At 43.5% G+C, this 17,547-nt stretch overlaps 1 protein-coding gene and 1 long non-coding RNA gene across 3 annotated transcripts in view; one reads left to right on the top strand and one right to left on the bottom strand.

Moving 5' to 3' along the window:
- EZR (ezrin) overlaps nt 1-17,547 on the top strand; it is a 64,603-nt gene that overhangs the window by 29,625 nt on the left and 17,431 nt on the right. For both annotated transcript variants that reach the window (XM_040429239.1, XM_040429240.1), the window contains exons 4-9: nt 2,334-2,429; nt 6,884-7,158; nt 8,862-8,945; nt 9,601-9,747; nt 14,459-14,555; nt 16,954-17,117. In XM_040429239.1, coding sequence (XP_040285173.1) covers nt 2,334-2,429; nt 6,884-7,158; nt 8,862-8,945; nt 9,601-9,747; nt 14,459-14,555; nt 16,954-17,117 — 863 coding nt within the window. The remainder of the gene's footprint in view (nt 1-2,333; nt 2,430-6,883; nt 7,159-8,861; nt 8,946-9,600; nt 9,748-14,458; nt 14,556-16,953; nt 17,118-17,547) is intronic.
- Nucleotides 1,806-8,559, bottom strand: LOC120998549. The gene is made up of 3 exons (XR_005778427.1): nt 8,526-8,559; nt 8,143-8,146; nt 1,806-1,942 (listed from the first exon to the last, which is right to left on the bottom strand). It is a non-coding gene; the product is annotated as an uncharacterized LOC120998549 (long non-coding RNA).

The raw sequence follows: 17,547 nt of genomic DNA, 5'->3' as shown, positions 1-17,547 counted from the left end.
CCGCCCCTCTCTTCTCATTGCCGCCCCTCCTCCACCCCCTCTCTTCTCATTGCCGCCCCTCCTCCACCCCCTCTCTTCTCATTGCCGCCCCTCCTCCGCCCCTCTCTTCTCATTGCCGCCCCTCCTCCGCCCCTCTCTTCTCATTGGTGGCAGCGGCAGCAGCACAGGGGGAGGGAGGACAGCTTCCTTCTCCCCGTGCTGCTGAGAGAGAACATGAGCGCGCCGATAGCAGCGCGCTCATGTTCAGAGATACTAGACTGCGCAGAAGCGCAGCCCAGTATCGAAAAAACGGAAATCCCGGTATCGTATCGATACCGGGACAAAAGTATCGATTGGGTATCGAAATTTCGATACCCGCAACAACCCTAACGTGCACTATGACCTGACAATGTGTCAGGAAGAAAGTGCGGTGCGGGCCGGCGGATGACCACGGAATAGTAAGTAATTGCAAGCACTTTACTCCCGCTCCCTGGTCACATGACACAAACGAATCCTCGATGCACAAAATTTGCATCAAGGATTTTTTTGTGTCAAATTACTCGATTCAATTGAGTAATCGTTTCAGCCCGCCCTATACAGCATATAATTCAGGATGCTAGTTACATGAAACTTCCAGGGCTCCTTTAGGAAGGGTTATTCTCATCTGATAAAGTGATGGCATATTGTGACGATATGCATTCACCTTATAATCAGTGCAGTGACTGTGTTGGGAACTTTAGCCGCCCCCATTCTATCACATGAGCGACATGAATTGTGTTGGGGTCTGTTTAGCGTGCGGTTTTTGAAGCGAAAACCAGGAGTGGATTGAAAAAAGTGAAGCTGAAGTTGTATCTGTCCTTAATACTTTCTCTCCTCCTGTGATCTACACCTGATTTTGGCTTCAAAAACTGCATCAATAAGCCTGAACGTGTGTCAGCATCCTTAGTGAAAAACTGATGGTTTTTCATGCAAGTTAGATCAGTTTTGACATTGATTGCATTTAGTGGTTTAATTTTTTTTTCCCATCAGGACTGTATCTGTTCTACATTCGTTTTTCACACGCGTGAAGTCAGTTTTGTTTCACTGACCGATTGTCCTGAATGGACCATTCCTGCGTCAAAAACGGATGGCGATAGAACATGCTGAACAAACAGATCAGTGAGATAGCCATTAAAATGAACGGGTCACTGTTCAGTCCAGATGATATCCATTGTAAAAACGGAACGCATCCGGATGGATCCACCCACTTGCCACTGATTGCAGTAGGAAATAAACTGTCAGGCCGAATGCACACGGCCGTGGAACACGGACGTGACCAGTCCATGGTATCCCGGCCTGGCATCCTGCTGACAGCAGGGGCGCACGGCGTCATTGGTTGCTATGACGCCGTGTGCTTCATGCCGCCGCTGCACTACAGTAATACACTCATATAGATCATACCAGTGTATTACTGTAGTGCAGCGGCGGCATGAAGCCCACGGCGTCATAGCAACCAATGACGTAGTGCGCTCCTGCTGTCAACAAGATGCCAGGCCGGGATACCACGGACCGCTCACGGCCGTGTTCCACGGCCTTGTGCATTCGGCCTCAGTCAGAGGCAGGAGATAGACTGGAGCTCATGAATAGTGATGAGTGAACTTGTGTTTTCTAGTTTGGCGTACAGGTTCGGGTTATTAAAGAATCCCGTTCTGGATTCCGCTACCACAGACCATAAGGCTACATGCACATGGCAGTGAAAAACGTGACGTCCATCACAAGTCTGTTTTAAGACCAATGGTAGTCTATGGAGTTATTCACACAGCAGTTTTTGTGACGGTCGTTTTTCACTGACAGACTCCCCCCCATACAATTGAATGGGTCCATTTTTAACGTCCGTTTCTCAGAAAGGCATCAGTGAAATAAACGTCCATTAAAAATGTCAGTTTTTAACAGACATTGTTTTTCACTGTCGTGTGCATGTAGCCTAATGGAATTCAATGACGACATACACCACGAAAGCCAATAAGAGGCATTCCCTCATAATTAGAAGTCTATGGCCAGCATAGGCTTCTATTATGACGGAATGCAATAAGGAATGCCTCTTATAGGCTTCCGTGGTGCATGCCGCCATAGAATTCCGTTATGGTCCGTGGTAACGGAATCCATAACGGAATTCTTAGATAACCCGAACCTTGTACGCTGAACTTGAAAATACAAGTTTGCTCATCCCTACTCATGAATATCAGGATTTCTGTGGAGCTGTTAGGACTTAGCAGTTAGGGTAACATAAAACTGGTCACTGCTATCCTAACTGGTCTCTACTTGTACTAGTAGGCATTTTTGGGTCGGTCATTAACCATTTTTTGATGTTTCAGGTTGTTAAGACTGTGGGTCTGCGAGAAGTGTGGTACTTTGGACTGCAATGCACAGATAATAAAGGATTCCCAAATTGGCTGAAACTGGATAAAAAAGTAAGTTTGTCGTTCAGTGGCAGAGTTCAGAAGTCCATACTGAATTCCTGAGATGGTTGTTGATCCTCCAGCTGTAATCACACAGTAACTGTTTAACCAGTGCTAGACATGTTACCTGAACATCAGCATTCAAGAGAGCCCTGTACTGTGAAAGGATCTGTGGGGATTCGCTCTGGTAGTTAGGATTAGCGGGTTCAGCACAGAGGCAAAGTACAAGTTCTTGGTTTAAAACATCAGTGTTTATTCACACGTGAAAGCAAAACAAAAACGCAAGTTGCTTGGTGATCGTTCACACATATGAAACGTTAATATACAAAACAGTCACCTTTTCTCCTGGGTGTTACTTCACACCCTGTTGGAAGTTCTGCTTTGTCAAGTCAACATGCAGGCATTAGGTGGCCTGTTCGCCCTCACAGGGGTCTGAGCCCTCCAGCTCGGCTCAAGCCGCTTATCCCAACACAGCCCTCAGATCACAGCACACAGACCTCCTGAGCTCCACTGTCAGACGGAGGTAATCCTCCTCACCTGGCAGTGCTGGCTGGTTTTATGCCTGGCAAAACCTAGCCTGGAACATGGGGAGTAGTCACCCACCCAGCACTTTGACTACTCCAAGTTAGAGCCGTCCCGGATCATCTATTACAGCCATACTAAGTATCAAGGTGTCAAACAGCAACTGCTGCTGACACATAAAAACTGGCTTTTACTCCACCAGGGCAAGGAACCTTGGTGACACGTACTATAATCCACGATGATTCCTTGTACCTTCTTACAGATTTTTAAAGTAAAACTCCATGTTTTAAGGGAATTTCTATCAAAATGTAGTTCTTCCCATTATAGTGTAACTGCAGTGCCAGCAAAACCACAGCTTGTTAAAGCGCATTAAAGAGGAAAAGTTATGCCGGTGTGCCCTGGTAGTTATAATGTTACCGTACATTAGTATTTGCAGGATTACAGTCAAAGCTATTCCATTGCTCATGTTTGGTGATGTTGGTAGTCCTACTGAAATGTCACAGTGCATGGTAGTATTTGTCATGGTAGAATATCTGCTGTGTTACATGCTATGCTCCATAAACCTCTCCAGCCAATGACTGGCATCTGCCGTGACGTTCTGCTTGTGGCACCATCACCACAGAAGCCAGTCATAGGCTGGAGCGGTGCGTGTGATCATGCCCATAGCCAGCCAGATGTAAACTGTGTTAGGTACCGGAAGATGGGGAGAGCGGAGGGGCCGGAGCCGAGGACCGGAGAGATGTGGACCATGTAAGTGTAAAGCTTCTTTTCAGGAGGCAGGCCAGGGGCATTACTTAAAATCTAATTATAAGGGGAAAACCCCTTTAAAGGAGTATTCCTGTTATATTAAGTTATCCTACCTGGAGCCCCCTTGAATTGAACAGAGAGGGTGATTAAGCGTGTGCTCAGCTGCTCCATTCATTTTTATGGGAGTTCTGGAGATGGCAGAGTGAAATGAATGGGGCAGCTGAGCACATGCCCAACCGGCCCCGCCGTTCATTTTGGGGGCTCATTTTAAATCCCACATTTTCCCTTTGAGCTGACCATATGTCAGTTTTCTGAATGACCTGTCTGTCATGTATATATTATTATAATAATTGTAGCTACTTTTCCAGATGACTGTATGATAGTGGGGCACGTATAGGCAGGGCAAACTCAAAGTTCCTTGAAAACAGTATTTGTAGCCTGCCTAACTTCTAGAATGAGTAGACCTGACAATTGGATCAGAGATAGAAGGGAGAGCTTCTCATCAGTGCCCGGGAAGTTACTGGATATAGGATTATTCCTACTTATCCTAGTAATAGGATTAGTCCAAGATGGAGAAACATTTCTAACAATTGAGACTATATTACATGTGCAGCCTTGTGTACTAAGACATGGTCTGACAAGGCACAGAGTGTTTTTATCATTTCAGATGTATATCACTTACATGTGTAACACTTTAGCTCCACAGTCAGTCTTTGCTTGGGCACTTTGTTTAGCAGAATTTAACCCTTTAACGCCTGTGCAAAGATCTGGTCTTACCTGCTGCCAGATCTCAGGTTGCATCTGCATAGTCGTCCCTGGTGGAGCAAACAGTTGAAGAGACCAAACACAGCCAAATGTCACATAACAGAATGCTAAAGAAAGATCTGAGTCAGAACAACGTACAATATACAGTCATGGCCAAAAGTTTTGAGAATTACATAAATATTGGAAATGGGAAAAGTTACTGCTTAAGTTTTTATAATAGCAATTTGCATATACTCCAGAATGTTATGAAGAGTGATCAGATGAATTGCATAGTCCTTCTTTGCCATGAAAATTAACTTAATCCCCAAAAAAACTTTCCACTGCATTTCATTGCTGTCATTAAAGGACCTGCTGAGATCATTTCAGTAATCGTCTTGTTAACTCAGGTGAGAATGTTGACGAGCACAAGGCTGGAGATCATTATGTCAGGCTGATTGGGTTAAAATGGCAGACTTGACCTGTTAAAAGGAGGGTGATGCTTGAAATCATTGTTCTTCCATTGTTAACCATGGTGACCTGCAAAGAAACGCGTGCAGCCATCATTGCGTTGCATAAAAATGGCTTCACAGGCAAGGATATTGTGGCTACTAAGATTGCACCTCAATCAACAATTTATAGGATCATCAAGAACTTCAAGGAAAGAGGTTCAATTTTTGTTAAGAAGGCTTCAGGGCGTCCAAGAAAGTCCAGCAGGCGCCAGGATCATCTTCTAAAGAGGATTCAGCTGCGGGATCGGAGTGCCACCAGTGCAGAGCTTGCTCAGAAATGGCAGCAGGCAGGTGTGAGCGCATCTGCACGCACAGTGAGGCGAAGACTTTTGGAAGATGGCCTGGTGTCAAGAAGGGCAGCAAAGAAGCCACTTCTCTCCAAAAAAAAACATCAGGGACAGATTGATCTTCTGCAGAAAGTATGGTGAATGGACTGCTGAGGACTGGGGCAAACTCATATTCTCCGATGAAGCCTCTTTCCGATTGTTTGGGGCATCTGGAAAAAGGCTTGTCCGGAGAAGAAAAGGTGAGCGCTACCATCAGTCCTGTGTCATGCCAACAGTAAAGCATCCTGAGACCATTCATGTGTGGGGTTTCTTCTCATCCAAGGGAGTGGGCTCACTCACAATTTTGCCCAAAAACACAGCCGTGAATAAAGAATGGTACCAAAACACCCTCCAACAGCAACTTCTTCCAACAATCCAACAACAGTTTGGTGAAGAACAATGCATTTTCCAGCACGATGAAGCACCGTGCCATAAGGCAAAAGTGATAACTAAGTGGCTCGGGGACCAAAACGTTTACATTTTGGGTCCATGGCCTGGAAACTCCCCAGATCTTAATCCCATTGAGAACTTGTGGTCAATCCTCAAGAGGCGGGTGGACAAACAAAAACCCACTAATTCTGACAAACTCCAAGAAGTGATTATGAAAGAATGGCTTGCTATCAGTCAGGAATTGGCCCAGAAGTTGATTGAGAGCATGCCCAGTCGAATTGCAGAGGTCCTGAAAAAGAAGGGCCACCACTGCAAATACTGACTCTTTGCATAAATGTCATGTAATTGTCGATAAAAGCCTTTGAAACGTATGAAGTGCGTGTAATTATATTTCACTACATCACAGAAACAACTGAAACAAAGATCTAAAAGCAGTTTAGCAGCAAACTTTGTGAAAACTAATATTTGTGTCATTCTCAGAACTTTTGGCCACGACTGTACTATAACAATAATGTGGAAACAGCTAGTAGGACAACGATAGCCGTCACACCAGGTGGCAGGGATAACCAGGTTCAAATACAGGGTTGCGTGCTCAGATTAGACACCCTAGCTGTCTCCCGGTTTGCTGACCGAGCCCCTTTACTGCCAGGTCAGCCGCACCTCCTAATAGGCTGAATGAGGCAAGTGTTGAGATTGGATGGATGACCATGCTCTGTGCATGCGCTGCCCAACTTCTCTATCAGTCGCACAGAAAAGACCGGTGTGGTGGCATTTGGTACGGACAGAGATTGCACAAGTGTTACACGTTAGTCTAAAACCCTCAGGAACAGTAGTTGAACTGTGTACATTTGTGCCACAAAATCAGGAATAATGATCTCATACGACTCCTCTAAAAGTAATACAAATCACACCTTCCAAGAATAGATGTGACAAGCACATGAAGTTGAGTCATCGGCATATTTCAGTAGTATTAAAGTTGGTGACCGAACAAAACACTAACCTAATAACTACTGTAGACTAAACAACAACATACGTAACATATTTCTCCAGAAAGCCAGCGGGACTCCTATCTATAATATTAAAAACAATAAAAAATGCCGTAATACTATAGGCAACACGTTTCTCTTGTACTGCATCTTTTACATGTGTGTAAATGCTGAGAGTTTCCTACAATATTAGTCTATTATGTAGTTTTATGGTAGTGATTTGACCACTTTCTATTGAGCAGGTATCTGCACAAGAGGTGAGAAAAGAGAACCCTCTTCAGTTCAAGTTCCGTGCCAAGTTCTTTCCTGAAGATGTGTCTGAGGAGCTAATCCAGGACATCACTCAGAAACTTTTTTTCCTACAAGTCAAAGACGGTATCTTGAGCGATGAAGTGTATTGTCCTCCTGAGACCGCTGTCCTCCTTGGTTCTTATGCTGTGCAAGCCAAGTTTGGAGACTACAATCGGGAAACACACAAGTCTGGGTACCTGAGCTCAGAACGTCTCCTACCACAGAGGTGAGCCCATAAGTGAAAAAGCCTTGTTTAATGACATGTCTATGTTACAACATACACAGTGGTTGTTTTCTGCTTCATTGCATTTATTTCAAGGGATTTATCCCATAAAAAGTTTTTAAAGGGGTTCTGTCACCAGTGACCTCCTAGTAAACTGTTCGAATAGACACATAGCTTTGGTTCACCTGATTAAAAAGCATTTTTTATTTTTTTTTGTAGATCTGAGGACCATTCCGCAGTTATACTTTTTCTTAATATGCAAATGATGCCTTTAGTGCAATGAGGGCATCACCATTGCTCTTGTTACACCAAAGCACCACTCCTTTCTGTGGCCGGCCCCTCCCTCAACCCTTTCAGTCAAATCAGCGAGGGAGGGGCTGGCCACAAAAATGAGTGGAGCTTGGGTACAACAAGAGCAATGGTGACACCTTCATTGCACAAAGTGCCAAATTTGCATATAAAGAAAAAGAATCATAACTCGGGAATGGAGCCTTGGATTAACACAAAAAACAGTGTTTTAATCAGGTGAACCACAGCTATGGATAGGGAGGGCACTGGCGACAGATTCCCTTTAACACCTGTCCTCAAAATATGTGATAAATAACGGGTCATCGGGGATCCAGCTGCTGGCTCCCCTACTGTCATGACAGTGTAAAGTGGACCCCGAGTTCTCTCTTTGAATGGAGTGGTAGTGTACGTGTTTCCACTACTTTCCACTATAGCCCAGTTTTTAAGAAACCAAGAGTTTTTATTCAAACTGAGAGCAATACTTTCTCATTAATGTTGTTAATTTCAGTTCAAGGAGTAGGGTTAGGATCTCCACAATGTTTAGCTGTTTTAGTTCTAGTTACACTACTAGATAGTAAAAAAAGGTGAGATGACCATGCGGGAATCTGGCCCTGTCCATTCAGAAAAAGAGGAGGGTCTTGAAGAGGAAGCAGGAAGAGCAAGCGTGCACAGATTGGCTTAGGCCCATCCTCGGTGCACTTAACTGCTCATTTGCATATGGCTTTAAAGGGGTTGCACGCTTTCCTATATTGATGACCTGTCCTCAGGATCAATATCAAATTGGTGGTGGTCAGTTTGAAGAGAACACAGTGCTGTTTACCTGCTCGTTGTCGACATTGCAGTGGTGAGCAGTGTAATTACAGCTCCTCTGTCCTATTCACTTGAATGGGAAAGAGCGTAGTTACTCTCCATCCTTTTCAAGTGCTTGGGGCAGAGGAGCTGTAATTACACTGCTCACCACTGCAATGTCGACAGCGAGCCCGTAAAATGCTCTCAGGAGCGCTGCGTTCTCTTCAAACAACTGATTGGCAGGGGTGCTGGAGTCAGATTTCCACGGATCTGATATGATAACCTGTGGATACGTCATCAATATAGTAAACTGGACAAGCCCTTTAAAGTACTTTTTTTGCAGACTGAAGCAGGGGATTGCTAAGGGAAATGTATGATTACATTCAGCGGAGCTAGCCCTTCAAATATTATATGTTGGTCCTGAACATGTTAAAAATAGGATGTGACTTCTTTATCAAGTTAAAATTCCTCGTGTGCTGCATTTATTTATTTTTTACAGATTTAGCGTTGGAAAAGCTTTGATTCACATATTCATCCTGGTGTCAGTTTATAAATGTCTAACACTTGTAGAAATTTAACTTGTCTGTGAATGAGTGACAGACTAAATGGTGCTTGTTTCTCCTTTCTAGAGTGTTGGATCAGCACAAGCTTTCCAGAGATCAGTGGGAGGAGAGGATTGAGGTGTGGCACTCAGAGCATCGGGGTATGCTCAAGTAAGTCTTCATACATATAGCAATCCGAAAGTGACTGGCAGATTTATCTTCACTTCTGCTTTCATTCACTTCAAAATATCTGAAAAACATGTGCAGTGTGGATGGTTGAACTGTAGAAACAGAATATGACGATATAACAACACATTTGATCCCATTAAAGAGATAGAAATCAATGGTAAAAGACTGCATCCGTTTTCAGGCTGTCGTCAAATAATCATAAACAGATTTTCCTATATTGTAAAACAATGGTATATTGCATTTTATGATTGTGGGTGTTCAACCTCTGGGACCTCCACCTATATTGAGAATAAAGGGGATGCATCATTACTATATTGCTGCATCTCCCCTGTGCAGCGGCGATCCTGACCACCCGAATGGGACCGCACTACAGGTCTCTGTACAGCAGTACCTATGGTCAGGGGAAGGATCCCTACTAAACCATAAAGTGATGGCATATGCCACTTTATAAGATGGAAATACCACAAGAAGAGCCTTCAATGTATTAACAATGATATACAGTAACATCTGCATCTAGAACTATAACCTGTTATCTCTTGCTTCTGCCATGCCAATTTTAGGTGATGGCTGCTAATTTAGTGGGTTTCTTGCTTCTACTTACAAGACCCTCATGCATGCAAATGTTCTTGCTTTGCAGAGAGGATGCAATGCTGGAATATCTGAAGATAGCTCAAGACTTGGAGATGTATGGTATTAACTACTTTGAAATTAAGAATAAAAAGGGCACTGACCTCTGGCTGGGAGTTGACTCCTTGGGCTTAAATATTTATGAGCACGATGACAAGTAAGTCAATCTCTGAAAAGTACAAAAAAATGTCAAACTTGCCTTACCTATTATCTACTGATGGCTATGTGATAAAAGATATTGTTAATTTCTGCATGTTATATGTATTTAAGGAAGTTATCCAACAAAAGACCTTTATCAACTATACACAGGATAGGGGATAATTGTGCAATCATTGTTTCTGTCATCCCAGTAGACTTTATATAGAGTGGCAGCACACATGCTCGACTGCTACTCCAATCAGACTCCTCAGGACATACGATGAGAAGGAATTGGTGACTCACTTTGTCACTCCATCGCCCTGACATGATGCGATCATGGGGAGCCACTGTTTACCAAGTACAGAAGCATATTATGCCCGGTCAGATGCAGGCTCTAATAGGCTGTGTGTTAGTAGAATATTGACAGGCAGGATCACAGGCACAAATCCCCTTGTGGAATAAAAAAATACAGTAAAAAATGTTTTTAATGGTTGAAAAAAACACAAATACACATTTAACCAGAAGAGGCTTTATTATTGTGGAAAAAAACAAACTGGAAAAAGTGGTATTGCAACATCCGTACCGAACCATTAGTGGCATAGCATGGGTTGCCAGTGCCTGGCGAAAGCCAAGTATTGTGCCCCCTAACCTGTGTATATGTCCCTTTTTGTAGAACCACGCCCCACTGTATACCAAGACCAACACTACCGTTAATAACACTATATAAAAGCAAAATAATACTGCTACACTGTTACCACATAGAATAATACTGCCAAGACCATGAACACATAATAATTCATATTTAGACAACCACAGTAATAATCTTCATTTAGGTCACATGCCCCCAGCTGCACTGAGTAATAATTCCCGTTTAGGCTCTCACAGTAAAAATCCATTCCCAATTTAGGCCCCATCTCCATTGAGTAGTACTGTATTCCCATTTAGGCCCCATCTCCATTGAGTAGTACTGTATTCCCATTTAGGCCCCATCTCCATTGAGTAGTACTGTATTCCCATTTAGGCCCCATCTCCATTGAGTAGTACTGTATTCTCATTTAGGCCCCATCTCCATTGAGTAGTACTGTATTCCCATTTAGGCCCCATCTCCATTGAGTAGTACTGTATTCTCATTTAGGCCCCATCTCCATTGAGTAGTACTGTATTCCCATTTAGGCCCCATCTCCATTGAGTAGTACTGTATTCCCATTTAGGCCCCATCTCCATTGAGTAGTACTGTATTCTCATTTAGGCCCCATCTCCATTGAGTAGTACTGTATTCCCATTTAGGCCCCATCTCCATTGAGTAGTACTGTATTCCCATTTAGGCCCCATCTCCATTGAGTAGTACTGTATTCCCATTTAGGCCCCATCTCCATTGAGTAGTACTGTATTCCCATTTAGGCCCCATCTCCATTGAGTAGTACTGTATTCTCATTTAGGCCCCATCTCCATTGAGTAGTACTGTATTCCCATTTAGGCCATAGCTGGGCCAGCCTCACTCACTAAAATTACCCCTCTGCGCCCTTTAAACTAAAAATAAAAAAAATAAAAGCGATTCAAAAGTTGTATGTACCCGAAATTAATGGGTACCAATACAAAATACAGGCCATTTTGCAAAAAATGCCCTCAAACAACTCTGTTGAAGGAAAAATAAAGTTGTGAGTCTCAGAATGTGGTGACACACAAAAAAAATTATTTATTGAGACTTCTTTTTCTTGTACAAAATTAGTAACACACAAAAAAACTATCTAAACTTACATTGTAATCGGATGAACTCACAGATTAAAGTTAACATGTCAATTATACCACACGGTAAAGGTGTTTTACAGGATTTTCATATTAATGGACTATCCTTAGGATAGGTCATCAATATGAGATTGTTGGGATCAAACTCCCAGCACCCTGCTGATCAGCTGTTTGAGAAAGCTGCAATGTTCGCCGGAGCTTTGGTGAGCATCGTCCATTGCAGGGGCATAGCTATTGGGGAAGCGACTGCTTTGGGGCCTGAACTCAGAAGGAGCCCACCTAGGATGAGGACAAAAAAAATTATATTTCAGGGCCGCCTCAACAGTAATATACATTGACATTATATACGATGACACTGTAGGAAACGGACGGAGCACCTGCGAGAGCCATCTTGACTAGCTGCAGAAGAGGGGTGTTGTACGGCAGGAGGGGGTTTGCGAAGAAGTTTTGGGAGGGGGGGTTCATTAATAAATTTGCTGTGGGGCCCAGTCATTTCTAGTTACTGGTCCATCGAATAGTGGCTAGCCCCATTTACTTTACATGTTTCTGTTTGTTTGTTTTTTAAACATTATAGTCATTTGATGATAGCTAGAAACAGAATGAGTATCCATCCATCTCTTCCATGGATATTTTATTTCCAGTCTTCTGTTCCTCTGAAAGAAGAATAGAAAAGTGCATCCCAATGTAAAATCAGTGAGTTATAAAAGTTGATCAATAAGTTATATGTACCCCAAAATGGTGCATCTCAAAAACACGAGCCACTATACAGCTGCCTCACTGCAAAAATTAAAATCTTATGACGCTTAAATGCAATGAAGGAAAAACCCCAAAAAAAAAGGTTCATCCTAAAGGCAAAAAAAAAAAGGCTGGCCCTCAAGGAGTTAAGAATCTAGGAATACATGTATAGCTATCAGATATTTCTGTAATAGGCTTACACTTGCTCAGTGTACAGTAGTGACCAGCTCCTTAGCTATGGCAGATTCTGTACATTGTATTGTAGACTGGTCTACTGCTCAGTGGTATACGGTGCCTGTATGTCTGATTGTACCCTAGGCAGTTTTATGTGGGTCGGGATGTGTGCTGGAATAGCTCAGTACAAGGTGTGGTCAGCCCCCAACCCATTCTGGAGAAATAGAAAGGAGAACATGAAGTCATTCTTTCGCAAGCTGCCATCCTTCCAGATTCCACCCTGTGGAGAAACAAGGAGTGCCTGTCTGTGGGTTACGTAATAGAAACTGCCAGGACTTTTTTCATTATTTCAAGTACAGCATACCTACGATGTCACTATGGAGACACAAACAGGTTCTGCAAGCTGCAGGAAGCTCTAAAATACAGCACAGAGCAGAAAAATGTAACTAAACGGCTCAGAAACTTCAAATACTTCAACAGGCTTTTTTTGGCCTTTGACTCATTTCCTTATGGTAATTGACTGCTTTTCTAAGAGTTTGTGAGCCCTGATGCAGTTTTCAGATATGTGCAGAGTTTATGTCAAGGGCAGTTGGTTGCAGTTCATCTAATAACTTGGCATTGTGCTTTGAGGAAAGTTTTACACCCACTGTGATACTCCTCTACGTTGCCAAGTCCTTTTGTGGCCATCCTCCAAGTTTCACCTGTAAAGCACCTTTGATTTGTTTTATATCAAGATGATTGTGACTGCACATCCTGTACCCTGTGTGTTAGGTATTCCCAGAAAGAGGCGTTTTGCCTAAGCATTGTAAAGAAAATTTTATCCACACAACAAAACTTTAGAACTTACTATAAGAACCGCACCTCTCAGCTATTTATGACGTATCCTAGGGCTGTGCCATAAATGTATGTCATAAGACTTCCTCTTTAAGGTCTGGAGTTTTACCATAACTGGCTGCATTATTCAAAGTTATCCCATCTCGCTAGAATAGGTTAGAGCTGCACATACAATCATATGGTGAGGCAAAGATGAAACTATTAGGCTAGACACACGAGTTGAATGCGATAAACTCGCATCTTGTGTCTGTGAGACGTCCTGCTCTGACCTCTGCTCCTCTGAGAGGATCTCACAGCACTATACTGATTTATAATACTGTGTAACCCTGAGGGTCCAGGAATCTATTCTATTACACTGACAGCAGTATGTCAGTGTAATACAATAGATTTCAGGACTAGGGGTTACACAGCAATATAAGTCGGTATAATGCTGTGGGATCCAGCACAGTGTGAATGTTGCCTTAAAAGGGGTTGTTTGGTTTGGGCAAGAATCCAGCGCTGCTGTCCCATTTCTCCCCACTGGACTCTGCTAAACTGGCTTCGGTGGTGACGTCAAGGTGACAACAGGTGACTGCTGCAGCCAATCACTTGCCTCAGTGTGACCTGCACATACATTTTATTACACATTCAATAATATACAGCAAAACATCTTTAAAGGGATTTCCTGGTCAGATCATTTTTCTCAGTTAAGTGGTGTACAAATAAAAGTATAATTATTATCGATGCCTTATTGGTCTCCACTTCCTGGTCCTGGCTCAAAACACAGACAATGGAAGGAGATGCCTCCTCTGCCCATCAGTGGGGTCAGCAGTGACCTTCCTCAGCTAGTGATTGGCTGATCAAGCGTCTCCTACCATTTTATGTGTTGCGCCAGGACCAGGAAGAAGAAACCATTGGGACGTGGTAAGAGTTGGAACGGCTGTGGCAGGGGATTGGTAAAAAGAGTAATGATTCTCTATTTTTTACAAACCCATTCTGCCCTTTTCTAAGAAATATTATCCCAGAAGACAACTCTTTAATCCTCCATAGAAAACTATATAAAACTACTTATTAGAGATCAGGTGAGCAGTGCAGAATTGTTATTTGTGTATGCTCAGCATTCTGCTTTGTGTCATGTGAGGTTCCAAATTCTTGCGCTTTATACATGTGCTGGATTTTTGGACAGTGAATTGAAAGACTTTTAATGAACATGCGAGATGATAATTTTAATGGTTTTATTTTCATCCTCCTCTTTATCTTAGATTGACCCCAAAGATTGGTTTCCCCTGGAGTGAAATCAGGAACATCTCCTTCAATGACAAAAAATTCACTATTAAGCCAATCGACAAGAAGGCACCTGTAAGTATTAATATGTAATGAACAATAAGCAACACTCATTTCCTAAACCCACGTTGATCAGCTGTTTGAAGACTTCTTCCTAGACCAGTGATGTGACATGACTTATGTGCGGCTCCGTCCCATTCAAGTGAGGAAGCTGCAACACTCACCAGAGCGAAGCAGCCTCTTTAAACATCTGATCTGCGGAGTTGCTGGGTGTCGGACCCTCACCAATCAGATATTGATGACTTATCCCGAGGATATGCCATCAACGTTGAACTCCTAGAAAACTCCCTTAATTTACAAGCTACAGTTGAGTATAAGTACAGCTAGGACTTTAATCCTACTGCATTTGATGTATGCACTGGAACGCTACTGTAGCCAATAAAGCCCCCATCACCCAGTGGAGGTCAGAAGCGTGTCCTTTTGGTCTCTGTTAGGGTGATAGGCAGGGGCGTAGCTAGAAATGTATGGGCCCCATAGCAAAAAAAAATTATGGGCCCCCCCAGCCCCCATATATCTATCGGGCCTCCCACCACCCCTTCCAGAGCTCCCACACAAACACCCATCCTAGATCTCCCACCGCCATGAGCAGTTTCACACTTGCAAGTAGTTTCACACTTGCGGCAGGACGGATCCGACAGGCTGTTCAGCCTGTTGGATCCGTCCTGCCGCTATTTTGCCTTGCCGCCACTCCATCCCCATTGACTATAATGGGAACGGGGACGGAGCTCCGGTGCAGCGCGGCAGTGTGTGGTGAAAGGCTGGCGGCCGAAAAGTACTGCAAGTCCGACTTTTTAGTCCGGTGACCTCTCACCGCGCAGTGCCGTTCTGCGCCGGAGCTCCGCCCCATCCCCATAATAGTCAATGGGGACGGAGCAGCGGTCCAGCGAAATAGCGGCAGGACGGATCCGACAGGCTGAACAGCCTGCCGGATCGGTCCTGCCGCAAGTGTAAAAGTACCCTTAGTCTGTCATATGGGGGGGGGGGGGGGGGGACGAAACCCCAGAACTAGAGTGTGCCCTTCACAGAAGTTCGGGTTTGGTGTTCTGTAGATTGTATTATCTTCCCTTATAACATGGTTATAAGGGAAAATAATAGCATTCTGAATACAGAATGCATAGTACAATAGGGCTGGAGGGGTTAAAAAAAAAAAATTTAAACTCACCTTAATCCACTTGCTCGCGCAGCCCGCATCTCTTCTGTCTTCTTTTTTGCTGTGTGCAGGAAAAGGACCTGAGGTGACATCACTCCGGTCATCACATGGTCCATCACATGATCTCTTACCATGGTGATGGATCATGTGATGATCATGTGATGACCGGAGTGACGTCACCACAGGTCCTTTTCCTGCAATCAGCAAAGAAGGAGACAGAAGAGATGCCGGCTGCGCGAGTGGATTAAGGTGAGTTTAATTATTTTTATTTATTTTTTAACTCCTTCAGCCCTATTGTACTATGCATTCTGTATTCAGAATGCTAATATTTTCCCTTATAACCATGTTATAAGGGAAAATAATAAAATGATCGGGTCCCCATCCCGATCGTCTCCTAGCAACCGTGCGTGAAAATCGCACCGCATCCGCACTTGCTTGCGGTTGCTTGCGATTTTCACGCAGCCCCATTCACTTCTATGGGGCCTGCGTTGCGTGGAAATCGCACAATATAGAGCATGCTGCGATTTACACGGATGGGTCCGGATTCAGTGCGGGTGCAATGCGTTCACCTCACACATTGCACCCGCGCGGAATACTTGCCCATGTGAAAGGGGCCTAACAGCATGGGTAAGCTTTGTATTACATGACCTTGCTTTCCTTTTCTTTCTGTGTGAGGGCTTTTTTCTGACTTATGTGTTAGTTTGGTGAATTATATTTGGCACTAGGCACTTTAAACTTATGCTGTAACAGAATAGGTCTGAGATTTACATGTATTATGGTGTTTAATACTGTCCCCACACAGTCTTTATTTGTGATCTAATTATAATATTGACCCTTTGTCCTTCAGCGGTACCGCACTTTTGTGGTTGTGTTATTCATCCTTTTATTGTATTGTTATGGATTTAATAAAGAATATTGTTATTTTTATACCTATGGGTATTTAAAGACACAGATAGCCTGCTGCTGTTCTGTAGCTGTTCCTTGTGCTCTCCACTTCCTGGCCCTGACCTTGACAGACAGGAAATAGCTTGGACTGGCTGCTGAGCCAATCACTGGCCAGAGTGGAGACCCGCCTCAGCTAGTGATTGGTTGAGCAGGCATTCCAAGCCATTTCCTGTGTGGCGAGCAGTGGGAACTAGAGTAGTGTTGGCAAATGCAGGGAGGAGTAATGGTTATTTTGTTATTTTTATCAAGTATTCCGCTGTAAAAACCTCTTTAAATATGCTTTGCCTGGGTATAATTCATTCTGCTTTTTAATTTCAGGACTTTGTATTTTATGCTCCACGCCTGAGAATTAACAAGAGAATCTTGCAGCTTTGTATGGGTAATCATGAGCTGTACATGCGCCGCAGAAAACCAGACACCATTGAAGTACAGCAGATGAAAGCTCAGGCCAAGGAAGAGAAGACTCAAAAGCAGCTGGAGCGGTGAGGAGAAGCCCAGTACTTGACTGATTTATGGCTCCCAAATACTGAAACCATATGTCTGTTAGAACTAATGGGAGTTTATGTACTGTAATTGTAGGAATCAGATGCATGGAAAATACAGTACATTAGTCAGAAATCTCCTACTAATAATAGTAGAAATTCAAACAGATTTTTAGAGGGATTACAACTCGATACACATTAGGCTACTTTCACACCTGCATTAGGTGCGGATCCGTCTTGTATCTGCACAGACGGATCTGCACCGATAATGCAAACGCTTGTATCCGTTTATAACGGATCCGTTTGCATTACCATGAACAAAATGCAAACGGATCCGTTTTGACTTACACTAAAAGTCAATGGGAGGCGGATCCGTTTTCAATTGCACCATATTGTGTCAGTGAAAACGGATCCGTCCCCATTGACTTAC

Source organism: Bufo bufo, chromosome 4 (genome assembly GCF_905171765.1).
Source record: "Bufo bufo chromosome 4, aBufBuf1.1, whole genome shotgun sequence".
Classification (NCBI taxonomy): domain Eukaryota; kingdom Metazoa; phylum Chordata; class Amphibia; order Anura; family Bufonidae; genus Bufo; species Bufo bufo.
The sequence above is the reverse complement of the archived record's forward strand: the minus strand, read 5'-3'. Positions and strand labels throughout refer to the sequence as shown.